We start from the raw sequence: 25,409 nt of genomic DNA on the forward strand, positions 1-25,409 counted from the left end.
CGGCGAGATCAAAGCGTGACGTTACTCTCTCTTCTACACTCTGGGCTGGGGTTGCCTGGGGTTGCCATGGCAATCAGTTTGCTCATCTGGGCCATGGCCAGAGCCTTTCCTGATCTGACCGACTCGACGCTGGGCACTGCTCTCCCTCAGGTCGTCTGCGACGTGTGTGGCGAATTTCGGTCGCCCTACGCCATGTCGTTTTAGGCCTCCCTTTCTTTCTTTTGCCTTCTGGGGTCCAGTGTAATGCGACTCTTGAGAGCGCGTTCTGAGGACATGGCCAATCCAGGTCCACCTGCATCTATTGATTATGCTGTGCATGTCATCTTGTTGGGTGATGTTGAGAAGTTTACTGTTTGAGATGGTCTTGGGCCAGAATATGTGCGATTTTGCGCAGGCATGATGTGAGGAAAGTGGATAGATTATGGATGTCGCTTTCTGTGTTTTCACATTTGGCTAGACTTTACACTGTCATAAATACTTCATAAGTTCAATCACTAGTTTACATTTTCAATTACCGTGATATGCAATTTGTAAATAATGGTCCCATACATTTTTTAAGTTGATGATAAAGTAGGGTATGCTTCTACGGCTTCCTCTCGTTTATTTTCTATGATTTTCATGCACAAACAGATCTAAACAATGTGCGATAAAGACTCACTGGAAAAAAACGAATTATTTGCCAATGTAGCCCTGGTGAGATGTTATTGGCACAAAGGATTGTTGATGTAAGTCCTGCCTCTACTTTTGCCTCTGCCCTGCCAGGCTGTTGTGATTATGTAATGACATACGTTGGCACAGGGGATGGCCTAGCCCTGTGTATAAAAATCATCAACTGGACCTGGAAGGATTTGGAAAATGGGTTAAACAGAGGAGGACAGTCATGAGGGCTTCTCCAGACACACACATGCTTTCATACGTGTACTTGATGTTGTTCTCTTCATTCTCTCCTTTGTCCTCCTCACCTTCCTCTTCTTGTGAGTTACAGGCACAGTTTAAATTCAACAGAATTCACAAGGCTGGTGACTTTGTTCTGGGTGGCTTGTTTGCGATACACTTCTCCTCTGTCTCCCCTGAGCTGTCTTTCACCTCCAAGCAACAGGACCTCACTTGCTACGGGTGAGTATCAAGCAAGCAAGAGAACAGAGTACATTGTTTTGATATATAGTATCATATGATTATTCGATGTTGTATATTTATACAAAGATAATTAGATAAATATTCAAGGTTACAGTGACATTTTATCTATTAGATTTGACATTCCAGGGTTCAGGATGGCCCAGACTATGGCTTTTGCAATTACTGAGATCAACAGAAACCCCGGCCTACTACCCAATGTGACTCTGGGATATAGTCTCTATGATAACTGTCTCACACTCGGAGTTGGATTCCGTGCAGCATTGTCATTGGTCAGTGGGAGAGAGGCGCAGTTTCAGCTGGATGAGAGCTGTGTTGGCTCCCCTCCAGTGCTTGGAATAGTGGGTGACGATCCCTCAACACATTCTATTGCCATCTCTAGTGTATTAGGTTTGTACAGAGTGTCCATGGTAAGTTCCCTACCTGAACCCCCTTTCACCATCACCAATTTAGTTGGTGGCTTATTTTAGGCTATTTTTGGTTATTTACAAATATAATATAATGATAAACAGTATGTAGTCTTTCCACAATCCACAGCCCGACAAAGAACATAATATTTACTTGCAGGCAGTTGCATGTAAGTGGAGCTGGCGGACTTTGAATGGAGCATGAAGCAGATTTGTATTATTGGTGTGATATTCAGCATGTTATATGTTTTATAGCATTGCAACCGTAAGGAGAGAGAGAGAGAGAGAGAGAGAGAGAGAGAGAGAGAGAGAGGAGGGGGGGGGGTCCACGGGTGCAGGTGATTGCCCCTGTGATTCATTAAGGATTCAAACTTGCATGGTGTGAGTGTTTGTGAGTGTCACTGTCCAGGGTACTGAAAGGTTCGTATCATATTCTATAGACCAATTATTTGTTTACCAACATTGAGACTGGATGCACAGGTGATTGTTTCATGCAATCAATTCTCAACCTGTCGCACCCCAACCCCCTCATGTGTGTTGGATAGTGCTGCGCGCCCTAGCGAGACCTGACAGAATGGGTTTCATTTGCAACCAGTATGACACTTGCAACCAGTGTGACGTCGTCTGTTAAGGGGTCTATATAGGATCTCTAGACATTACGCTGTGAATATAGGGTAGTCTACATGTTTGTCAAAAGATGGCATTGTGGTCCAATTGGTTTCTGAAACAGGCCTCCTGATGGCAAAAGCTGCCATTGTGTGGTCGCAGCAAAACACAATGCAGCCCGTTCTTTTTTCTTTTTTTTGCTGTAATTGGAAATGTGAACCAAGCGGGGGGAAACTAGGTGAGTGGTGAGCGAGTTTGAGCAGATTAGTGGGGGATTGAGCGTTAGCAGTATTTCTCCCTGCTCTGCTCCACTAACATGTTCTGCTCGCAAGGGGAAATTGTTCAGAGAAAATCTACTATATTGCAGAACATATCTTTTGTGTCTTTTTTAGGTAAGTTACTATTCCACCTGCTCCTGTCTGAGTGACCAGAATAAGTTCCCTTCTTTCTTTAGAACAATCCCAAGTGATGCTTTCCAGGTGATCTTCTACAGACAAAACATCTGTTGGTATCAAGTAGTACATATCTCTCTCACTCACTCACACACACACACACACACACACACACACACACACACACACACACACACACACACACACACACACACACACACACACACACACACACACACACACACACACACACACACATCCCTAATTGATATTGCATATCGCCTCTCATTTCTCATTTGTGTATGATACTGCTGGGATCTATGCAGGAGGTTCACTGATTTGCCACTACAGTATGTGAAAAATCTAACCTAATCAGGTCTTATCCCTCCATTATTTATCCATCAGGTCCAAGCTATGCTCCAGATTATAAGGCGGTTCGGGTGGACCTGGGTAGGACTACTGTTTACTGATGATGCCTATGGCCGCAATGCTGCCCAGTCATTTCAATCTGACCTGGCCCAGTCTGGTTTGGGTTGTCTGGCATATGTGGAGGTTCTGCCCTGGGACCATGACACAGCTGAACTTCAGAGGATCGTCACTGTGATGAAGAAATCCACAGCTTGTGTGGTCATTGCATTTGAACATGGGAGCAATATGGTTAATCTCATGGAGGAGGTTTGGATATGATACATGTTAATTTAGGGATTCATGATTATAAATAGAAGGATTCTGATTCTGAAATTATTCATATTGAATTGACATCCTTGCATCTAGAAAATAGTTTGCAATTGAATTATGGCGTGACGCCAAAGAGCCTCCTAGAAGAGTGTATTTCCGTCCATCTGTGTGACTAATACTATTCTCGCAAACCACTTCACCGATCAACACCACATTTCTTACAAATGTGCAATCAATATGATCTCAATAATATTACGTTAGAGATTCACAAGGACGTCTCGCTGCTATTAGGCCCGTCTTGTTTTGAACTGCTATGCAATTTAATCACTTTCTCAGATTAATCAATTTAAATGTTCAGTAATTGTACATTTGTTGCCTTCGATCTCAATACTTCTCTGCATAATAAGCACACAAATAATCATGTGTGTGTGTGTGTGTATATATATATATATATATATATATATATATATATATATATATATATATATATATATATATATATATATATATATGTATAGGTGGTAAAGCAGAATGTGACAGGTCTGCAATGGATGGCCAGTGAGGCCTGGACAACAGATCCTATACTCCAGACTCCAGACTTCATGCCGTACCTGGGAGGCACCCTGGGCATTGCCATCCGTCGTGGAGAGATACCAGGTCTAAAGGACTTCTTGTTAAAAATACATCCTGACAATGGCCCTGACAATACCATAGTGAGTCTTTTGGTTCAATTTGTATTTAAGTTGCAATTTTGTTTTCATTCACAAGCTATTATATTTATGTTTGTATCCTGTTCCTTCAGATGAGGCAGTTTTGGGAGAACACGTTTCAGTGTAAATTTCCTCCCCTTCCGTCAGAGTGGATGGATGCTGGTGGAGGGGTGTGTACTGGACAAGAGGACCTAGGAACAACAGAAACTACCCTTTTGGATGTGTCTGACCTTAGGCCAGAGTATAATGTGTACAAGGCTGTGTATGCTCTGGCCCATGCTCTCCATGACATGTTACGATGTGTGCCAGGAAGAGGGCCTTTCATTGGGCACAGCTGTGCCAGTTTGCAGACAATTCAGCCATGGCAGGTGTAATGTTATTTCACAGGTTACCTGTTGATGTTTCTAGTTGGGTTCACATTTAGAATAATAATGAATTTGTGACTATTACATTGTTAAAAAGCAAGAAAAAAATATATAGTAGGATGAAAAATGCAATATTTTTTATAGTTATATTATGTTCTTATAGTGCACAGGTATAGTGATACTAATTGCCTGGTTGTAAATGTGTGTCGATGTTTGGCAGAAGGCTTTTTGGGGTATATACAGTACTTATATGTCGAGGTAGTTACTACATGCTGGGACACAGAAGACCATGTTGGTAAAAAACAACAAAAACACAAAAAACAAAAAAAAACATAATGCCCTCTATTTAACTCCCAGACAGTGAATGTTTCAAATCTGAGAGTTTCTTTGCTCAAAACACAAACACAATTTATTTTTGTCAATCATCACAGTTTGCCAGTGCATTCTAGTTTTAAGTACTTTTTTCTGTTCTTTTAATGCACAAAATTGTTAAAACAGGCAAGAGCAGAAGGTATGCATATCTTTTTCAGTAGTGTCAAATGTGCAAGAAGCATACATATATAGTTGCACTTGAAATGATTTAGTCCCTATACTGCAAATCAGGTTAATTGGCACAATTCTCAAACTGTCAACTGTTTGAAATGAACGAATCGAACTAGAACAATTTAAATAGCTCAACACAACTAATATTACAAGTGGCTTCTCCAAATTCAACGCAAGATTGACTAATGCAGGTTAAAAATTAGTCCGGCCCTTTATGACAAGTGTCTTTGATACTCCATCCCTGCAAATATTCTTGGGTTTGTGTTCTGCAACTGCCTTCTCCAAATTCCATCAGAGATTTTCTATGGGGTTCAAGTCAGAAGACTGTGATGGTCGCTCTAGAATCTTCCAGAACTTCCTCTGAAACCAAGCCTTAATAGACTTAAGGTATAATTGTGATTTAATACTTTATTAGACAGATATGTAAACAGCATGAGGTACAGTCAGACATTTGAGCTAAAAGCATAACACAAAAAAGTCTGTGATTATTGTCCTGTGATGCCCAAGCTTCAGCTTCCTCAAAGACGGCATGACATTTTCTCCTAGGATTTCCTGATACTTGATTGAATCCATCTTGCTCTCAACACGGTGCAGCTTTCCAGTGCCAGAGGCAAAAAAAGCAAAGCAAAGCAGCCCCAGAGCATCACTAAGCCACCCCCATGCTTCACTGTTGGCAAAGTGTTCTTTTCAGCATATTGCTTCATTCTTCTTCCTCCAGACATACCACTGATCCATACGCCCAAAATTCTCACGTTTTGTGTCATCACTCGTTTTGTGTCATCACTCCACACATTCTGTGGCTTATTTGTATGGGTTTGAGCATATTGGAGTAGACTGTTTTTGTGCTTTTGGATCAGTAGTGGTGTGCGTCTTGGAGTTCGGGCATTATGCACCTTATTGAGCAAACTGAAACCTCAAACCTCTTTTGAAGTCACTCAAGGGTCTTCTGCTCCTCAACAGTCTGGTGGCAGCTGTTGATAGAAAGATTTTCCTTTAGTGTAGCCACTGTTTCTTTAACTTTGAATTTGCGAACAATGCTTCCAACTGTAAAGCTTGGAATATTCTACAGTGGCTGAGCTGTCACAGTCTCATGACTTAGAAAATCTCTGGTGGGATTTGAAGAAGGCGGTTGCAAAACTCAAACTCAATAATATGAGTGAAACGGAGGCCATTGCACATGAGGAATAGGATAATTCCTTTTTAACAGGACGTTCATGAAAGTCCTTGCGGGCTTGTTTCCAATGAGGGCCTGTGAGCAATTAGGGGTTAAGAGTCTTGCTCAGGGACAAATTTCATTTCATCGACACATATGCTGGCGTGGCCTGGAATCGTACCTGGGGCAACCAGGGCCTCTGGCTCCCTAGGCGGGCTCACTAACCACTCAGCACTCAGCTATAAACCTGATTTGCAGTGGTGCCTGAATAATTTCAAATGCAAATTGTTCATCGAAATAAATTTCCCTATGTACAGTGCACAAGTAATATTTTGAGCAGCTGCTCAAAACACAACACTCCCTGTCATTGTAACTATTGTGTATATTGTACAGTATACAATAGGTTTTATAGTCTCTTGCTCTTCATAATTTTGCTCATCACCATTTCTAGCTTGTGTATTACCTGGAAAAGATCAACTTCTCCACACCATTTGGTGATCATGTATCATTTGATGAGAATGGTGATGCTTTACCAATCTATGATGTCATGAACTGGGCGTGGCTCCCTGATGGAAGCACAAAGGTTCACAATGTAGGTGTGGTCAAGAAGTTAGCCTCCGCAGGTGAAGAACTCATCCTGGATGAAGACAGAATCTTCTGGAACTTTGAATCTAAAAAGGTCACTTCAGCTGTCTAAAATAGCAAATACTGAGCTCATGATGTGAATGTAATTCAGTTTAGACTAAAATTGATCATTGCTACTTTCCTCTGTAGCCGCCTCGATCAGTGTGCAGTGAGAGCTGTTCACCTGGAACCCGTGTGGCCAGAAGGAAAGGGGAACCTGTCTGCTGCTTTGACTGCATTGCTTGCTCTGAGGGAGAGATCAGCAATGAGACGGGTAGGTTTAAGTTATGTAGTAATGAACAGTAGTGTATCTTTAGGACGATACTGTACTTGTCTGTCCGTTTAATCTTGTCATCTTTGTTAGACTCTACAGAGTGCACCAGTTGTCCAGAGGACTTCTGGTCCAGTCCCCATCGTGACCACTGTGTCCCTAAGAGCATGGAGTTCCTCTCCTACCATGAGGCCCTGGGTATCTCCTTGACAACCATCTCATTGCTGGGCACACTTATCTGTACCATTGTCCTGGGAATCTTCATCTATCATAGAAGCACACCCATGGTACGCGCAAACAACTCAGAACTCAGCTTCCTTCTTTTGCTGTCACTCAAACTATGTTTCTTGTGCTCACTTCTGTTCATTGGCCGTCCCACACTCTGGACTTGTCAGCTGAGGCATGCAGCATTTGGGATCAGCTTTGTGTTGTGTGTCTCGTGTATCCTGATAAAGACTATGGTGGTGTTGGCTGTATTCAAGGCCTCCAAGCCTGGGGGTGCAGACATTATGAAGTGGTTCGGTGCTATGCAGCAGAGAGGAACAGTTCTGGCTCTTACTTCCATCCAGGCAACAATCTGCACAGCCTGGCTTGTGTCTGCCTCACCAACTCCTCATAAAAATACACAATACCACAGTGATAAGATAGTCTATGAGTGTGTGGTGGGATCGTCAGTTGGTTTTGCAGTGTTGTTAGGTTATATTGGTTTACTGGCACTCCTCAGCTTCGTCCTAGCGTTCATGGCAAGGAATCTTCCAGACAACTTTAATGAAGCCAAGTTAATCACTTTCAGCATGTTGATATTCTGTGCCGTGTGGATAGCCTTCATACCAGCATATATCAGCTCTCCAGGAAAATATGCAGATGTAGTAGAGGTATTTGCTATTTTAGCATCTAGTTCTGGCATTTTGGTGGCACTGTTTGGACCAAAGTGTTACATAATCGTTTTGAAACCTGAGAGAAACACTAAGAAGTCCATCATGGGTCGAGGTGACACCAAGACATAGAACCAAGAAATCAATGACAATACATTTTATGTTCGTATTTCGTAACAATAAGTGTATATAGATATATTTGATATTTTAATATCTATCATGAAGAAAACATTTGTATAAAGTTGATTATTCTCCCTTAAAGGTAGGGTAAGCGATATTTTTTTGTTAAAAGGTTAAAGCACTATATTCTGAGTAATCATTGTGATTGTTTAGTAACAGGGGTCTCCATGTATCTCCAGCTCTTTAATAAACAGAAAATACATTTTCAGGTAGGTGACAAACTTTCAGCCAATCAGGAGAGAGTTCCAATTTTGTCATCTCTTCCAATTTCACTTGTTTAATCTGTATCCTGTCTGAGTGAGTTCTCTTTCCTGATTGGATAAAATTGGTATCCTGACCTGAAATAGCAGAACACTGTAGACTACACTGTTTCATAAAGAGCTGGAGAGACATGGAGACTCCTGTTACTGAACAAACGCTCTATAGCATTGAATGATCAGAATATAGAGCTATTTAACACTTATTTTAACCAAAGATAATCATACCCTGCCTTTAAAGTCTATCCTGTATAATATAACAAGATATTATGTAAAATCATGGTATTTTTCATTGTGAGTTTTCATTATTATGGTTCCGATAAATAAAGTATACTTAGTTCCATTGATCCAAGCCGGAACCCAAAATAAACACGTCGGAAAAAAGTTTGTATACTACACATATACATTTGTATTTAACAGACGCCCGCTTTATTTGCTTCTTTAATTTGTCAGTAACACTGTGTTATTGACAAATGAAAGAGCCAAACGAGTTGCATTCACTTCCAAAGGGGTAGTATTTTAGTGTGTAGTTTAGTTCGCATGATCTCTCTACGTGGAAACACTAAATGCAAGTGGCTTATAGTGGTCGTTTGAGAGACGAACATGCCTTGAGTGTGTGTGTGTGTGTGTGTGTGTGTGTGTGTGTGTGTGTGTGTGTGTGTGTGTGTGCGTGTGCGTGTGCGTGTGCTTGTGCTTGTGCGTGCACACACATAATGTAGTTGTGTTCAACGTAGGTTCGGGAGTAGAGACCGCCCTCTGCTCAGCCACTCACGTTCATGATCAAGTTCACCTGCGCTGCTTATCTCTCAGCCAATCCACGTAGCAATCACCACAGTATAAATACACCCGCTATCGTATCACTTACCTGTTTGATTTCGCTTGCGTTTTCAAACAAACAAACCAACAAGCAAGTAGCCATCGCCTTTCTCGCTCCTAAACAGCAGGTAAAGCGCTGTTCCTTTGTTCCTTTTCATTCCTTCATAACATCTCAGCAGCAGCACTGTTGCTAAACAAATCCTAAAGCTAAAACTAAATACAACAGTGCAAGTGTTTGTAGCTTATATCAGGTAGTATTAGCGTGCGTCCTCCGCCGTTCCGCCATGGACGAGCGTGAGTTACACGTACACGCTTCCGACGACGAGGAGTTGTTCTCGTCACCGTTTTCCCATACGGTGTCAGAGTCAAGCTTCTCCTTGTCGTACGTCCGCGGGTCAGAACCCGAACATCGGCTTCCTCCAGCGCAGCCGAGGCGGGATCAGCGGAGCGCTCCCGCGGACGCGTCCTCCTCTCGCCGCGGTGCCGTCGCAGCCGGCGGCAGTTCGCACGGCCCCGTACCGCTGCCTTCAATCTCCAAGTGGACTGTCGCCGGCCTACAGAAGGTGCTCGCGGCGAGGGGGGTACCCTACCAAAGAGCGGACCGTAAGGCCGACCTATTCCAGGCCTACCTGGCCCATCTCAGCACAGCGGTTCCAGGATCAGCCGCTCCAGCGGCCCCGCCCACGCAGGCTCGACGCTCCGACTCCGCCTCCCTCCCTCCCCCCCCTCCCTCCCTGTCTCCCCTCCTCCCTTCCCTGCGCAGCTGTCCACTTCCATCCGGACGGCACAGCGCCCCCCCCCGCCCCCCCAACAGGAAGGCACACCTTGCCTCCTCCTCTTGTGCAGCACAGCTGGCTGCTTCCCCTCCCGGAGCGGCGCTGTGCGCCATCCTCCCTCCCCTCCTCCCTCCCTCCCTTTCCCCCCCCTTTCCTCCAGGGCCTTGCGGTCGGGGTCAGTCTACCCCGGCCATCGGGCCGAATTGGACCAGTATCTGTTCAACGTATTAGAGCCGGCCATTCGGTTCGGCGGCACGGGGTACTACAATTATCATGTGCTGTTCGCCACCGCAGCAGCCGCCCGCATACAGCAGTTCAACACTAACACATACTGGGGGGCCCTGGACCGTGAACTTTATTGCAGGGTGTTCACGGTCCCCCGTCCTGTTTCAGGCAGGCACAGGTCTTGCGACCTGTGTGGAGCCCCCTCCCACCCGTCCGCCGTCTGCACCACGGCCACCCAAAAGCCCCGTCAAAATAGCAAACCACTTCTGTCCATTACCACCAATCCACCACCCCTTTTCCCCCGCAGTCGATCCGCAGCACCTCCCCCCTCCATAGTCCCCAGGCTATCCTCCTCCAATTTCTCCCGCTCCGTTCAGCCCTCTAACGCTAACGACGCTAGGGGAGGCCCGTCCTGTTTCAGGCAGGCAGGCAAATATGCAACAACTTCAATGACGCCAGTTGCGCCTCATCTGCATGCCGTTTCCTCCACGTCTGCTCGTTCTGCGGGGGAGCTCACGCTCGCCCAGCCTGCCCCCACAACCCCACATCCACTCCTACCGCGTGACTAGCACGATACCTCAAAACCCCCATCATTATCCCAGCCCTCACCACTGCCCTCCGCAATCACCCCGACCGGCCATTTGTTAACTTCCTAATCAACGGGTTCACTCACGGTTTCCACCCCGGATTGACCGTCACCCCCACCACATCCCACACCTGCCACAACCTGCAATCCGCCATCATCGACCCAGACGCAGTCGACACCCTTATCGCCAAGGAGGTAAGGGAGGGGTTCATGATGGGGCCCTTCGACAAACCACCATTCCCCGTGTACCGGATCAGCCCCATCGGCGTGGCGACCCGCAAGTACTCGGGGAAGAAGCGCCTCATCATGGACCTCTCCTCTCCCCACAACTCTCACATCCCCAGCATTAACAGCACCATCCCCAGTCACGATTTTTCCATGAAATACTCCACCGTCAATCACGCAATAAACCTTATCCATCTCGCCGGTCACGGGGCCATGCTTTCCAAAGCAGATATAACCAACGCGTTTAAGGTACTGCCCTTACGCCCCGACTTTTGGCCTTTTTTCGGGGTGGCCTGGAAGGGCTCCTTTTACTTTGCCGTTAGGCTCACTTTCGGTTGCAAAAGTAGCCCCAAACTGTTTGATTCACTCTCCGAAGCCCTCTGTTGGATCCTGTCAAATAACCATCACATCCCCCACCTCGTTCACCTACTCGACGACTTTCTGGTCGTCGAGCCCCCCTCGGCCTCGAGTTCTTGGGCATCACCCTCGATACTATAGCTTTCGAGGCCTCCCTCCCCCCGGAGAAATTAAACAGAATCACCCTCCTCCTGCACAATTACCTCCTGGCCCCCATCTGCACCAAACGACAGTTGTTAGCCCTACTCGGCCACATCAACTTTGCACTCCGCATCATCCCCCAAGGTCGTCCCTTCATTTCTCACCTCCTCACCACAGCCTCCTCCGTTCCCAATCTGCACGACAACGTCACAATCGATCACTCCTCCCGCACAGACCTCCGCCTCTGGCTTCACCTCCTCACTAACTGGAACGGCATCACCCTATTCTATGACACGATCACTTCCAACCCTCACGACATACAACTCTATACTGACGCGGCCCCCTCCCTCGGTTTTGGTGGCTTCTACCAGGGACGGTGGTTTGCGTCAGCCTGGTCACCAGAGTTCCTCGCCTTCATCCCCCCCTCCCCTCACCCTTCCATGTATTATGCTCCACACAAATGGAACAAACTTCAGGACTCTCTGAAACTGGTGCGATTGGTCTCAATAGAGACATTCAGGGTGCTTCTTGAGGACGCACTACATACTGTAGTGCCTGCACCTGTTTCATGTAACACTATGTTTATTTGCATCTGTGACATTGTAATGTGATTCAAATGTTTGTTATTGTTTCTCATTATGTATGTATTGTATATGTTGTTATCAGGGTGTCCTTGAAAAAGAGAGCATGCTCTCAATGGGCTTCCCTGAATAAATAAAGGGAAAAGAAAGTAGATAAAACCGAAGCGGGTATCCAATAAACATAATTTCATTTAGTTTGTATGGTGTTATTGTCAGGAATGACTTCGAAGGACCCAAAAGCAGTACGACCAAAGCAAGGATCAAGGTTCAAAAGGTTTCGAGGTTTATTAACCAAACTGAGACATAATGGGGCAGGCAAAAACAGGAACAGAATATACAGATGGCTTTCAGCCTAAGTACAGTACTAACATCAAACGACAACCTGACAAATAATTGTCATACAGGGGAATATATATATAGACACAGGGTTAACTGGACACAGGTGAACACAAGACAAATCAACACAAGGATTGGCTGGGGCACAACAGGACACAGGTGGAGAACATAGCTAATCAAGGGTAAGAGAGACAAGACAGGAAACATTAAACAAGGCAGACAGGAAACAATACTACAAAATAAGACAACATCAGGGCAAAAGGCAACAGAGTAACAACAATACAAATATACAAATAGAACATGCATTATGTAGAACATGCAGCACTTTAGGCTTAACCGGCCTAAAGTGTCCACGACCATATAAGGCATTCAAGGTCTGAATAATAAAGTCGGCCTAACCGGCCTAAAGTGTCCACGACCATTCAAGGTCTAAATAACAAAGTCAAAGTCCACGGCCCGAGGAGCGGACTGTGACAGTTATTAACAAATGAAAGAGGCAAATAAACTCTGTGTGTTTGCCTGCACAAACAGATCTAAACCACTGTGCCAAAAACACTAACACTAATATCAAACAAACATAAAGGCTGCATGTGATTTTTCTTTCTTTTTGTATTTTTTTGTCTTCTTTTCTTTTTGAAAATATTTTCTAAAATCCATAATTAGTTTAGTCCTTTGCCAATGTAGCCCCGGAGAGATATTTTTTTATGAAACGATTGCTGATGCGTGTATGTTAAGCCCTGAACCTACTACTACCTCTGCCCAGATGGGTGTAATGACATAAATTGACACAGGCGATGGGCTTAGCCTGGTAAACCATCCCCCTTCCGGAAATCTCATTTGCATTTGATTTCAGGAGTGAGTCTGCGGACGTTGGCCAATCAGGTGGAACCCGAGTGAATCCGAATGGAGCCAAGTGCAGCCGAGCGAAAACAAACGGCGGCCATTAAAACTTGACAGAGCCTATTTAAAAATTAACATTCAGAGAACTAGGGGCGGGCAGTGATAGTCATGTCCGTATAAAGCAACCTATTTTCGGCATGGCCCTTTTAAAAGTCCCCTTGCGTCACGTTGCTCTGTGGTGGTACGAACTGCTGATTGGCTGAAGGGGTTGTCAGTCAACACTACTACTCCCGCCCAGCTCCAGCCCACAGCCAAATAGACAAATAGGAGTTCATGCCAGACTCACTACTGAAATCAAATGGAAATGAGATTTCCAGAGGGGGGGGGGGGGTGGTTTACCAGGCTAGGATGGGCTAGCGCTGTCTATAAAATGCAACAACGGGGGGATTAGACAGAGGGCAGTCATGAGGGCTTCTCTAGACACACACCTGCTTTTACATGACCTGTACTTGACCTTGATGTTGTTCTCTTCATTCTCTCCTTTGTCTTCTTCACCTTCCACTTCTTGTGAGTTACAGGCACAGTTTAAATTCAACAGAATTTCCAGGCCTGGAGACTTTATTCTAGGTGGCTTGTTTACAATCCACTTCTCCTCTGTCTTCCCTGAGCTGTCTTTCACCTCCAAGCAGCAAGACCTCACTTGCTACGGGTGAGTATCACAAATGCAATAGCAAGCATGAGAACAGTGACCTTGTTGTTATGCATAGTATAGGATTAGTTGATGTTGTATATTTATACAAAGATAAATTAAACATTTTGCGTGTTAGTTTTGATATTGCAGGATTCAGGCAGGCCCAGACCATGGCTTTTGCCATTTCTGAGATCAACAGAAACCCCAGCCTACTACCCAATGTGACTCTGGGATATAGTCTCTATGATACTTGTCTCACTCTTGGAGGTGCATTTCGTGCAGCATTGTCATTGGTCAGTGGGGGAGAGGAGCAGTTTCAGCTGGATGAGAGCTGTGTTGGCTCCCCTCCAGTACTTGGAATTGTGGGTGACGAAACCTCAACACATTCTATTGCCATCTCTAGTGTATTAGGTTTGTACAGAGTGTCCATGGTAAGTTTCCTACTTGAACCCCTTAACATCACCAATTTTATATACGTCATTTTGGTTATTTGGTTATTTACAAATGTATTTGTACAGCTTGAAAGGCATATTTAGTATTATTATAAAGTATTTACTTGCAGCAGAGGATATGAATGGATCATGAAGCATGTTTTCAAAAGGTCTGAGTACAATGCATGCATGTGTCAATGCATGCATCCTTTGGCCCCGTGTTGGGTTGGTGTTATAGTCAGATATAACATAATGTATTTTATTTATATAATAATTGAGTTGGGGTGTAAGGTATTTGGAGAGATATACAGAATGCTATGGACATTGTATGTGTAACCTTAAACACTATATATCAATCACTGTGATCAATACATACAATAGGCCTAAGGTTACAAAGTTATGATGCAATAAACATTTGCAACAGGTACGCACAATGTATGTGCCTGGTCTCGCAAGATCCCACTCTTAATTCTGAACAGATATTAGACTTTTTTATTTCTTATTTCTTGTTTTTCTCGTTGCATCATGACACGTTGTGAGCTTGTAGATCAGCTATTTTCTAATGTAGGGTTAAAGTGGTTAAATTGATTTTGACGCAATAACACATTTTGCTGGGGAAAGGCAGAGAGAGAAGAGGGGGGGGGGGGGCGGTGGCAGTGATAACCCCATAGACTTTATTGCTGTCAGCCTACTTGTTTTTCTTAATCTAATCTTAATATTTCTTAATAAAAAAAGTATACTGTACATTTGCCAGGTAATTCATTAGGGGCTAAAACCTGGTTGCTGTGAGTTTTCTGAGAGTCGCTGTCCATGGTGCTTAAGAGCACAACGGAGTAGTACAGGGTCTAGAAGACTACATTGTGATTATGAAGGTTATCACATGCTCTGCTTGCAAGGGAAACAATAAAAAATAAAATAAATGAATCTGGTGTATTACAGAACAGATGTTTGTGTCTTTTTCAGGTAAGTCACTATTCCACCTGCTCCTGTCTGAGTGACCAGGATACATTCCCATCCTTCTTTAGAACAATCCCAAGTGATGCTTTCCAGGTGAATTTCTAAAGATCTGTTGGTATCAAGTAGTATATGTTCCACACACTTAACCAAAGCATCCTTCTAGTCCCATCCCTCTTACAATTTTTTTTACCAACTGTATTTTCTCTTATCCTCTTTTCAATACTATATCAAATTAAATAATGCATTTGTATTCCTGAGGTAGATACATTACTGTAACTGTAAGGTACACATTAAGGCATATACTTTTTTTCTTTGTAAAATATTAACTTTAAATATATTTTATCTTAAAATGAAATGAATGAATTTTAAAAGATATATCCCAGATGAAATAAATAAAGTATAAAGAAAACCTCTTCAAATAAACAAACTAAGGCTAAGCCTTTGTCACCAGAAGGTCTCTGGTGATAGCGTCAACAGAGAAGGATTGTGGAATCTGTGCAGGAGATTCACAAATGTACTATGTGAATAACCTAGTCTAAGCAGTGCTTATTATTCACATAGTAGTACATTTACTTAGTAAGCACTATTCCCTCCATTATTTATCCAGGTGCAAGCTATGCTCCAGGTTATGAGGCGGTATGGGTGGACCTGGGCAGGACTGCTGTTTACTGATAATGACTATGGACGCAACGCTGCCCGATCCTTGGAGTCTGAGCTGGCACTGTCTGGTTTGGGTTGTCTGGCATATGTGGAGGTTCTGCCCTGGGACCATGACCCATCTGAACTACAGAGGATTGTCACTGGGATGAAGAGATCCACAGCTCGTGTGGTCATTGCATTTGCATATGAGGGCCATATGGTTCATCTCATGGATGAGGTTGGATATATGCTAATTTAGGCATTCGTAATTATAAGAAAGCCAAAATGAGTTATATTTGAGTTATTATTTTCATATATAAAAAAGATTGCAAGCATTGCAATAAGCATAAGCAAACAAATAACACAATTCACATGCCTCACTACTAATTAGGTTATTTTAATGACATTACATTCCATGTGTCTTTAAATTTGGCCGATTACACATTAATTACATAGTCAAACGGACCAATACAATACCAATATTGCACTAGACGTTTCCAGTAGGTATAACTTACACCTGATATACAGTAACTGTAATTCTTGAATTATTCAGCTACCAATATATTATTTCTGTATCGATTCTATACCGATATTGCATTATTCAGGCGGATATTGCGGATACCGATATGATGACCGATTAATTGTGCATCCCTACTTTATACCTATATATTTTGTTGAACACATTAGGTGGTAAAGCAGAATGTGACAGGTCTGCAATGGATGGCCAGTGAGGCCTGGACAACATATACTGGACTCCAGACTGCCAAATTCATGCCATACCTGAGAGGCACCCTGGGCATTGCCATCCGTCGTGGAGAGATACCAGGTCTCAAGGACTTCTTGTTGAAAATACATCCTGAAAACAGCCATGACAACACCATAGTGAGTCTTTAGTTAAATTGAATATTTAAGCTGAAATAACATACTGATCTGTTTTTATGGCATGGCTTTATAAGAGGCTAGCCGTCTTTTCTTTGTCTGGAGCTAATCTCGCAAACAGTTGAACCGATCAGTGCCAAATCTCTTGTGAACACTGCCAGTAGGCCAACATATACCTTAAAAAAAATTATCGCACTATTTAAGATTTTTGGGAAATATGTAATTAGATGTTAAAATAGTGGAAGTTAATTTTGGCCTGAAACTTGCCCAAATAGATTACTGACACTGGCTACTGTACATGATGCCTACATGAAGCCATGCCGTTTCCATGTGGATCATGAGATATTTATATATTCACAAGGTATTATATTCATGCTTAAAAGTCTTCATTGTGTTCCTTCAGGTGAGGCAGTTTTGGGAGCACACATTTCAGTGTAAATTTGCGCCCCTTCCATCAGGGTGGGTGCATGCTGGTGGAAGGGTGTGTACTGGACAAGAGGATCTAGCGATAGCAGAAACTGCCCTTTTGGATGTGTCTGACCTCAGACCAGAGTACAATGTGTACAAGGCCGTGTATGCTCTGGCCCATGCTCTCCATGACATGTTACAATGTGTGCTAGGAAGAGGGCCTTTCATTGAGGACAGCTGTGCCAGTTTGCAGACAATACAGCCATGGCAGGTGTAATACTAATTCCGTTTACCTGTTAATGCTGCTAGTTGGACTCAAATTTAGAATATTAATGAATATGTAAAGATGGCAATTTGCTTATAATGATGTATAGCAATACTAAATGCATGGCAGTAAATGTTCATTAGTATTTGGAACACTAACACAGTTACATAGAAGATTTTTGGGGGATCCTTATACTTACTATGTTGAAGACACATGCTGGAAACCTGTATTGCCCTCTTTTTTAATGGTCAGATGGTTTAATGCCCCACATTTTGACTAAAATATGAATGTTCCCAAATCTTTTTTTCTATCGATTACACACCCTATGGAGACTTGAATTCATGGAGATGTTTTAGTTTTTGTCACATTCCTAAGCCAATAATTAGGTGGGAGACTCAAAGTGTCAACTTTGAGTCTCCTGCCGGAGACATTAGCATCTTTCCACCGGTCATCAAATTATTGGCTCATGAATGCGACAAAAACTAAAAAATCTCCATGAATTCAAGGCTTCATGGGGTCTGTAATTGATTGAAAATAAGTTTTTTTTTTGCATATTTTTTTTGGGTGAACTATCCTTAAAGTAAGTTTGCTCTTCATAATTTAGCTCATGACCATTTCTAGCTCATGTATTACCTGGAAAAGATCAACTTCACCACATCATTTGGTGATCATGTATCATTTGATGAAAACGGTGATGCTTTACCAATCTATGATGTCATGAACTGGGCGTGGCTCCCTGATGGAAGCACAAAGGTTCTCAATGTAGGTGTGGTCAAGAAGTCAGCCTCTGCAGGTGAAGAACTCATCATTGATGAAGACAGAATCGTCTGGAACTTTGAATCTACAAAGGTCAATATGGCATTCTAAAATAGTTAATGTTGATGTGAATGCAATTTAGTTTTAATTTTTTTTTTCAATTATCATTGCTACTTTCCTCTGTAGCCTCCTCGGTCAGTGTGCAGTGAGAGCTGTTCCCCTGGAACCCGTGTGGCCAGAAGGAAAGGGGAACCTGTCTGCTGCTTTGACTGCATTGCTTGTTCTGAGGGAGAGATCAGCAATGAGACTGGTAGGTTTACATTACGGAGCAATGTACAATAGGATATATTTAAGACAATACTGTACTTCTATAATTTTAACCTTGCTGTCTTCATTAGACTCTATAGAGTGCACCAGTTGTCCAGAGGACTTCTGGTCCAGTCCCCATCGTGACCACTGTGTCCCTAAGAGCCTGGAGTTCCTCTCCTACCATGAGGCCCTGGGTATCTCCTTGACAACCATCTCATTGCTGGGCACACTTATCTGTGCCATTGTCCTGGGAATCTTCATCTATCATAGAAGCACACCCATGGTACGCGCCAACAACTCAGAACTCAGCTTCCTTCTTTTGCTGTCACTCAAACTATGTTTCTTGTGCTCACTTTTGTTCATTGGCCGTCCCACACTCTGGACTTGTCAGCTGAGGCATGCAGCATTTGGGATCAGCTTTGTGCTGTGTGTCTCGTGTATCCTGGTTAAGACTATGGTGGTGTTGGCTGTGTTCAAGGCCTCCAAGCCTGGGGGTGCAGACATTCTGAAATGGTTCGGTGCTATGCAGCAGAGAGGAACAGTTCTGGCTCTTACTTCCATCCAGGCAATAATCTGCACAGCCTGGCTTGTGTCTGCCTCACCAACTCCTTATAAAAACACACAATACTACAATGATAAGATAATCTATGAGTGTGTCGTGGGATCAACAGTTGGTTTTTCAGTGTTACTGGGTTACATTGGTTTACTGGCACTCCTCAGCTTCGTCCTAGCGTTCATGGCCAGGAATCTTCCAGACAACTTTAATGAAGCCAAGTTAATCACTTTCAGCATGTTGATCTTCTGTGCTGTGTGGATAGCCTTCATACCAGCATATATTAGCTCTCCAGGCAAATATGCAGATGTAGTGGAGGTATTTGCTATTTTAGCATCTAGTTTTGGTCTTTTGGTGTCACTGTTTGGACCAAAGTGTTATAACATCCTGCTGAGACCTGAGAGAAACACAAAGAAGTCCATCATCGGTAGAGGCACCACCAAGACATAGCGATAATATTTAAGAAGTCAATGAGTGGTTTATCACTAATGCCATTTCCTCACCAGCGGTGTGGTGGGGATTTATTCACCGTCGGAACGCCATTTAGATGACGCTGTGTGCACGAGCACTAGGCTATTGTTCTCGCTTTAGTACCCTATACACAACGTCACAAAACAGCAATCTATGGCCAGCGGCCACACATGCAAATTTATCAACAGAGGTGACAGCATTACCAGGTGAATAGGTAGGTAGGTATGTAGGTATAATGCATTAAATGAGACTATATTATCTGCCTGGTTGAGATGGTTTGGACATGAGGTGGGAGATGAGGGGGTACATTGAGAAAAGGATGCTGAAGATGGAGCTGCCAGGTAAGAGGAGAAGAGGAAGGCCAAAGAGGAGGTTTATGGATTCGATAAGAGATGCTCCAAACAGAAACAGATGGAAGCAGATGATCCGCTGTGGCGACCCCGATGGGAATTAGCCGAAAGACATTGCCTTTGTTGGCTATGTTGCAGGTGTGATGTGTTAAGGCCATGACAGTGAAAGAGTCATTGACCCAAATGTCCCTGGCGTACTTGAGTTAAAGTACAAAAGTATTGGTATCAAAATATACTTAAAGTACAAAAGTAAAAGTACTCATTGTGCAAAATGTCCCATTTCACAAGTTCAAAATTGTATAAACAATCTTTTGAAAATAGCCGATCTACAAGCTCACAATGTGTCGCATCGTGATGCATTGTGAGCTTGTAGATCTGCTATTTGCAAATGGCCGAAATGTATAGAGGGCTGAAGTGGTTAGTGTGTTTTGCGATAATAATCAAAGTCTAAAAAGTAACTAGTAACTAAAGTTTTCAAAGAATTGTGGTGGAGTAAAAGTACAATATTTGCTTCTGAGATGCAGTGGAGTAGAAGTAAAAGCACTGAAAACTGGAAATACTCCAGTAAAGTACATTTTACTTAAGTACAGTACTAGAGTAAATGTACTTAGTTACTTTACACCACTGCAATCAATGAGTACTAATCGATTGGACTGATGCTGGACGTCAAACTAGACTGGAATAAGATAACTTCATGCATTTCAAATGTTTTACTTAAACTTTCAACTTTCTGCCTCACATGCTGCTTTGCTATCTATAGCCATAGCAATTTTTTTTTCAAATGGAATTCATTAAAAAAACCATTTTGTTATACATGCCAGCAGTGTTGCTTCCGTTTGTCATGCAGCCTCTTTTATTTGGTTGATCAGACATATATCAGATCTTAACAATATGATGTGATGTCTTTGTGATGTTTCTTTAGGAGTCAGGAGTTGTTGAATTTGTTCCAACAATTCAGAGTTTAGAATCATGATGTCAAACAGATGATTGTAATTAAATCAGTAACTGATTTATCCTGACATAACAACCATGACCAATGAGCTGTGGCCATATTGTCATAAGAATACTATGAATATGAACACACAGGAACAATGACGGCGTATCAACGACCAAACTATTCAACTATTATACTTGCACAAATTATCATACCATAAAGTATGAACAAGGAGAATACTATTAAATGAATATGCAATGAAAACAAAATAATGTAATGAAGAAAGCAAATCATGATTGAATGACTCTTTAATTCAGAGCTACTTAAAAAGTCCAAGATGGGAGTAAATGACATGAACCGTAGTCAACTACAGCAAAGTGACAGAACAAGTAAATTGAGTGCCAAAAAAAACATTAAGTGCTGCTAAGTAACTAGCATAGCAGGTACACATCAAGCCTAACATCTGTCTAAACAACAATGTGAACAAGTAAATGACAAACCTCATACATGTGAAAAAAGTACTGATACAAGGAATCACATGTGGATGGACCGCTGGCTATGGGAAGTGTGCTGGATAAAAAGTCATACGGTTTCTAAGAGAACAGAGAGGAGCTGACAAACACGCGGCAGACTTTTTTTTTGAAAAGTTTTTGTTTGCTGAACTGGTGCATCTAATGGTATTGAGTAAAAAGGATTCTTCCATCAGCACATCTCATACTATTTACTCATACAGTATCTTTTTTTTAACACGTGTGCCATTTTATTAAATGATTAGTCTGATGCATCGAGAATTAAGCCTTTGTGTGTGTATGTTCCTCCATTCTACATTATCTGACATAGAGAAACTTCGGCACAGCAGCATCCCAATGCGAACCCAGGGTAGAGGGGTTCAGTGAATCTGCAGTTGAAGGTGTACAGGTGTGTCAGTGTGTCACAGGACGTTCTGTAGAAGGTCAGCGTCCCAGCAGGATAGTCCAGATACACTGTTACTCTGTTGGTTCTATTGAAGTAGTCAGAGGGTGTGCGAGGGACAGAGATGTCAGTTGTCTTCTTATTGTGTCTGACGGTGTATTTGTCATCGTTATGATTACATCTCAGACTCCAGGACTTGTCATTGAATCCAAGCTTACAGCCATCATCCGTTCCACTCCTGCCGATTCCTCTGTAAGTCACTGCTATAGAAACATCTCCTATCCACTTTACCTGCCAGTAACAGCGTCCAGTCAGACCCTCTGTACACAGAACCTGTGACCATTCGGCGGCCCATTCATTATCCACAAATCTGTGTGGATGATCACGATATGACATCTCTTCACCGTTGTTCCATTTCACCTCTCTGTTGTTCACAAACCGAAGTCTTCTGTGTACTGTGTTTGAATCCAGAGTGAGATGACGGTAATCTGAAGAAAAAACAACATAGTAAGCAACCTAATTCACTGAGTGCATCATATGGATACATATTGGCTCGATTGGAGAAGGCTATAGTGGTCAAGTACCTTGTTCTACAGCCCATCGTAGTGGTAGAGAGCAAAACGTATTACTACCCAGCTAACCCACAGAGTTGAATCTATCCTATTGAAATAAATGTTTGTTTACTATTGGCCCTATTTGAGAGAGGTAGCTGCACAACTCTCTGATATGTGCAAACACTAGTGGACAGAGAGGGGGAAGTATTACTTTCCCCCTCTAGATAAGAATATCTACAAAATCTACCAGGGTTTTTAAATATAGTGTTAAAGGGGAATTTCGGACTAGCCTTTTTCTATCAGAGAGGACGGTCCATGCTCTAGATCGCATATTTTTTATTTCTTTTATTTTTTTGTGAGATCTGACGTTCATAATGACAGAACGCTCTCCATGGTGTTTGTGTTGAATGCGGCCCTCCGGAAGTCTCGAGAGACGAGATTTCACCTGTGACACTACGGCGGCCCATTTGAGACAAAAACACCGTGGACAGTGTTCTGTCATTATGAACATTAGGAGAAAAAAAGGAAGCTATTAAAATACGCGATCTAGAGCATGGACCCTCCGCTTTTAGCTGCGGCGGACTCGGATGTAGTTATGAAAAAATTCTACTGTACCATTCGTCCTAGGATATAATAACATCATATAAAGGTAAGAAAAAGGCTAGTCCGAAATTCTCCTTTAACTAAACATGTTTAGCCTCTCTTCACCTACTTGTATGTAGTATGTCGATTATCTCCAATAGATCATTCCTGTTTAACTTCCTCAGAATATTCAGCATGATCTGAGATCCATTACAGCGGTAAGCCTGTATGATGAGATCCACAGTGGCTGTCCTCGTAGCTTTTTCCAGGCTGCTCTTTGGGAGCGGCTGGAGGCCTTCAAGGTTTACAGGCTGTCGCAGATGCCACTTGAACTCCACAAACTCCTCATCTCCAAGCTCCTTCAGAGTTTTCAAGATACGTTCCTCAAGTGTCTCTACGACTGATGCCTGGTACACACAGAGGATGTTAAGGTCTCAGCTTCATTGTCTTAATGTTTTGGGTGTGAAGACACTTAACACAAACTTTACATACATCAGGGAATTAATGTACTGTACATTTCTATATTCAATGGTTCTAAAAACGACTTGGATTCATTTACTTTATTTATAAATAGACTCATATAGGGCAGTGAAAGCAAAGCCAACTAGATTAAACACACTGTGTAAACAATGTTACATTAGATATACACACACGATAACTGAGGATTTCTACAAACATTTATGACAACATCCAAAAGTAGCATCAGAATGGAAGTGTGACGTTTAAGTGACTAAACTTCAGATACAATCAGATTAATGACTAAACTCTAAATTCACACAAAATAACTGCATACCTGCAGTCTTCCTACATACAGTGACTATCTACAGATTATTTCAGCATGCTCAACACTGGCCGAGAAAGTTTTTGATCATTCTGTTGTAAATGAGCCTACCATGTGTCCTTTACAGTAGTTTTAATGTTGATAGATTCCACCATGTGTCCACTAGAAAGAGAGAGAGAGAGAGAGAACGACATAGAGAGCCTTAAACACAATATGTATATCATCAATGTGGAAACTTTGTATGTCCAAAACTGTTACGGTTCAGGAAATGGAAAAACAGAACGTGATAATAATCCATTTATTGTCACATTACACCACAGGTTTACAGGTGTAAAAGAAGTGGGTGAAATTCGTTTTTGCGCAAGCTCCATCATTTTGTTGTTTTTCAGAAAAGGAGAAGAAAAAGGAGGTGATTCTAACATTGTGCTTTCTACGTACATAGTGCATAATACAACATATTTCGACACACTCTTGCAAAGGGGGGACATGTTCTGAATGATGGGGATACACAATTTGGCACGACAATGGCCTTTAATGTAGTCTTTTACTATGTTGAGACATTCCCCCATGTGTCCACTAGAGGACACACATTAACCACCGTATCTCCAGGCTCCAGAGACTGATGGAGCTCTGATGTGTCAACATTGATGCTAAATGAGAGCTCCATGTTGTAGAAAGAATGACATTGTGCCTTCGCTTGGCACGAATGTTGTAAGTGTGACTGTATTCTATTTAATGGAGATAATCAATGGATCCCACCCAGTGGTTACAAAATGAATTAATCCAAAGTAGAACAAGATGTACACACTTGTCAAAGAAACAAAGTAAAGTTCCGTCAGCTCTCCAATGCAGTACAATAGGAGACTTCTGAACTTCCTCACTGTGAAACAATTGCCCTCTTTACTGCCCTATTTGTTTATTATACTGTTATTTGTCTTCTTCTTTTAGTTTGACAAAAGGACATGTGTTTTTTTTTACACTGAAGCACCATAATGAATATTTTACATTTTTGTAGCCAGAGTGCAGGATGTCTTAATTTTTTTCTTCAATTTACTTTTTTAGGACTATTAATGAAGAACTGCTTCAAATAGGCAAAATTTGGAGCTATTCAATGAAGATAGTACAGACATACGCTTCTATTGTACAATGTAACACCATTTCAAGTCCTTACTTGTCATGCGTTCTGTCCGTCCATGGTTCTTGACAGTAGACATTGAACTGTAATAGTTGAATGTTGTGTGTAGTCTAGTGGAAGTGTACACAGTGTTACACCCTGGCCCTCCCCTGGCCTAGGGGAAAACCAGACTGCACCTATATCCTACAGTATAAGCTGTCCTCCCCAGGCCAATCAGCAACCAGGACGCCTCCTATACTCACACAATCCACCAACCAACACCCAACAACTGGAACTGGTCAGTCACAATCTACCAATCACACACACAAACGCATGCACACACATACATACAAACACAATCTACAATTCAGATATGATCATGGATCAAGGAGAGAAGACAACACACACAGAGACAATAAAAGACCAAAGGAATGAACAAGAAAGACTAAGTACTAACTAAGTACAATTTTGAGGTATTTTTTTTACTTTACTGGAGTATTTCAAATTTTCAGCACTTCTAGTTCTACTCCACTACTTCTCAGAGGCAAATATTGCACTTTTGCTCCACTACAATTATTTGAAAACTTTAGTTACTAGTTACTTTGCAGATTTTGATTATTATTACAAAACATGCAGTAACCACATCGGCCCTATATACATTTCGGGCATTTGGAAATAGCCGATCTACAAGCTCACAATGCGACACATTGTGAGCTTGTAGATCTGCTATTTTCAGATTTTTTTT

General features: G+C 42.5%; 2 protein-coding genes across 2 annotated transcripts; one reads left to right on the plus strand and one right to left on the minus strand.

The window, feature by feature from the left end:
- Positions 1–66: 66 nt before the first annotated feature.
- On the plus strand, positions 67–19,416 carry LOC308076906 (uncharacterized protein; the record flags this gene model as incomplete). The annotated part of the gene is made up of 22 exons (XM_080417423.1): positions 67–162; positions 986–1,116; positions 1,250–1,544; positions 2,540–2,626; positions 2,945–3,214; positions 3,736–3,930; positions 4,020–4,295; positions 6,440–6,667; positions 6,763–6,886; positions 6,977–7,873; positions 9,375–9,891; positions 9,948–10,441; positions 10,582–10,962; positions 11,322–11,672; positions 13,920–14,200; positions 15,164–15,250; positions 15,765–16,034; positions 16,484–16,678; positions 17,079–17,354; positions 17,970–18,197; positions 18,291–18,414; positions 18,503–19,416. 22 exons carry the CDS (start codon positions 67–69, stop codon positions 19,414–19,416), a joined length of 6,717 nt encoding a protein of 2,238 aa, XP_080273549.1.
- A 1,522-nt stretch (positions 19,417–20,938) lies between these two features.
- On the minus strand, positions 20,939–24,906 carry LOC308076798 (stonustoxin subunit beta-like). The gene is made up of 4 exons (XM_080417280.1): positions 24,722–24,906; positions 23,662–23,712; positions 22,900–23,176; positions 20,939–22,121 (listed from the first exon to the last, which is right to left on the minus strand). Exons 2-4 carry the CDS (start codon positions 23,662–23,664, stop codon positions 21,544–21,546), a joined length of 858 nt encoding a protein of 285 aa, XP_080273406.1. The 5' UTR covers positions 23,665–23,712; positions 24,722–24,906; the 3' UTR covers positions 20,939–21,543.
- Between the last annotated feature and the right edge of the window lie 503 nt (positions 24,907–25,409).

Source organism: Gymnoscopelus braueri (genome assembly GCF_963280865.1).
Source record: "Gymnoscopelus braueri genome assembly, chromosome: 21".
Taxonomy (NCBI): Eukaryota; Metazoa; Chordata; class Actinopteri; order Myctophiformes; family Myctophidae; genus Gymnoscopelus; species Gymnoscopelus braueri.

Bases quoted from the DNA above. Each gene is read 5' to 3' on its own strand.
- LOC308076798 (XM_080417280.1), bottom strand. The intron at 22,122-22,899 runs GTAGGTGAAGAG...TTTTTTCTTCAG, and splicing joins AATCGACATACTACATACAA to ATTACCGTCATCTCACTCTG.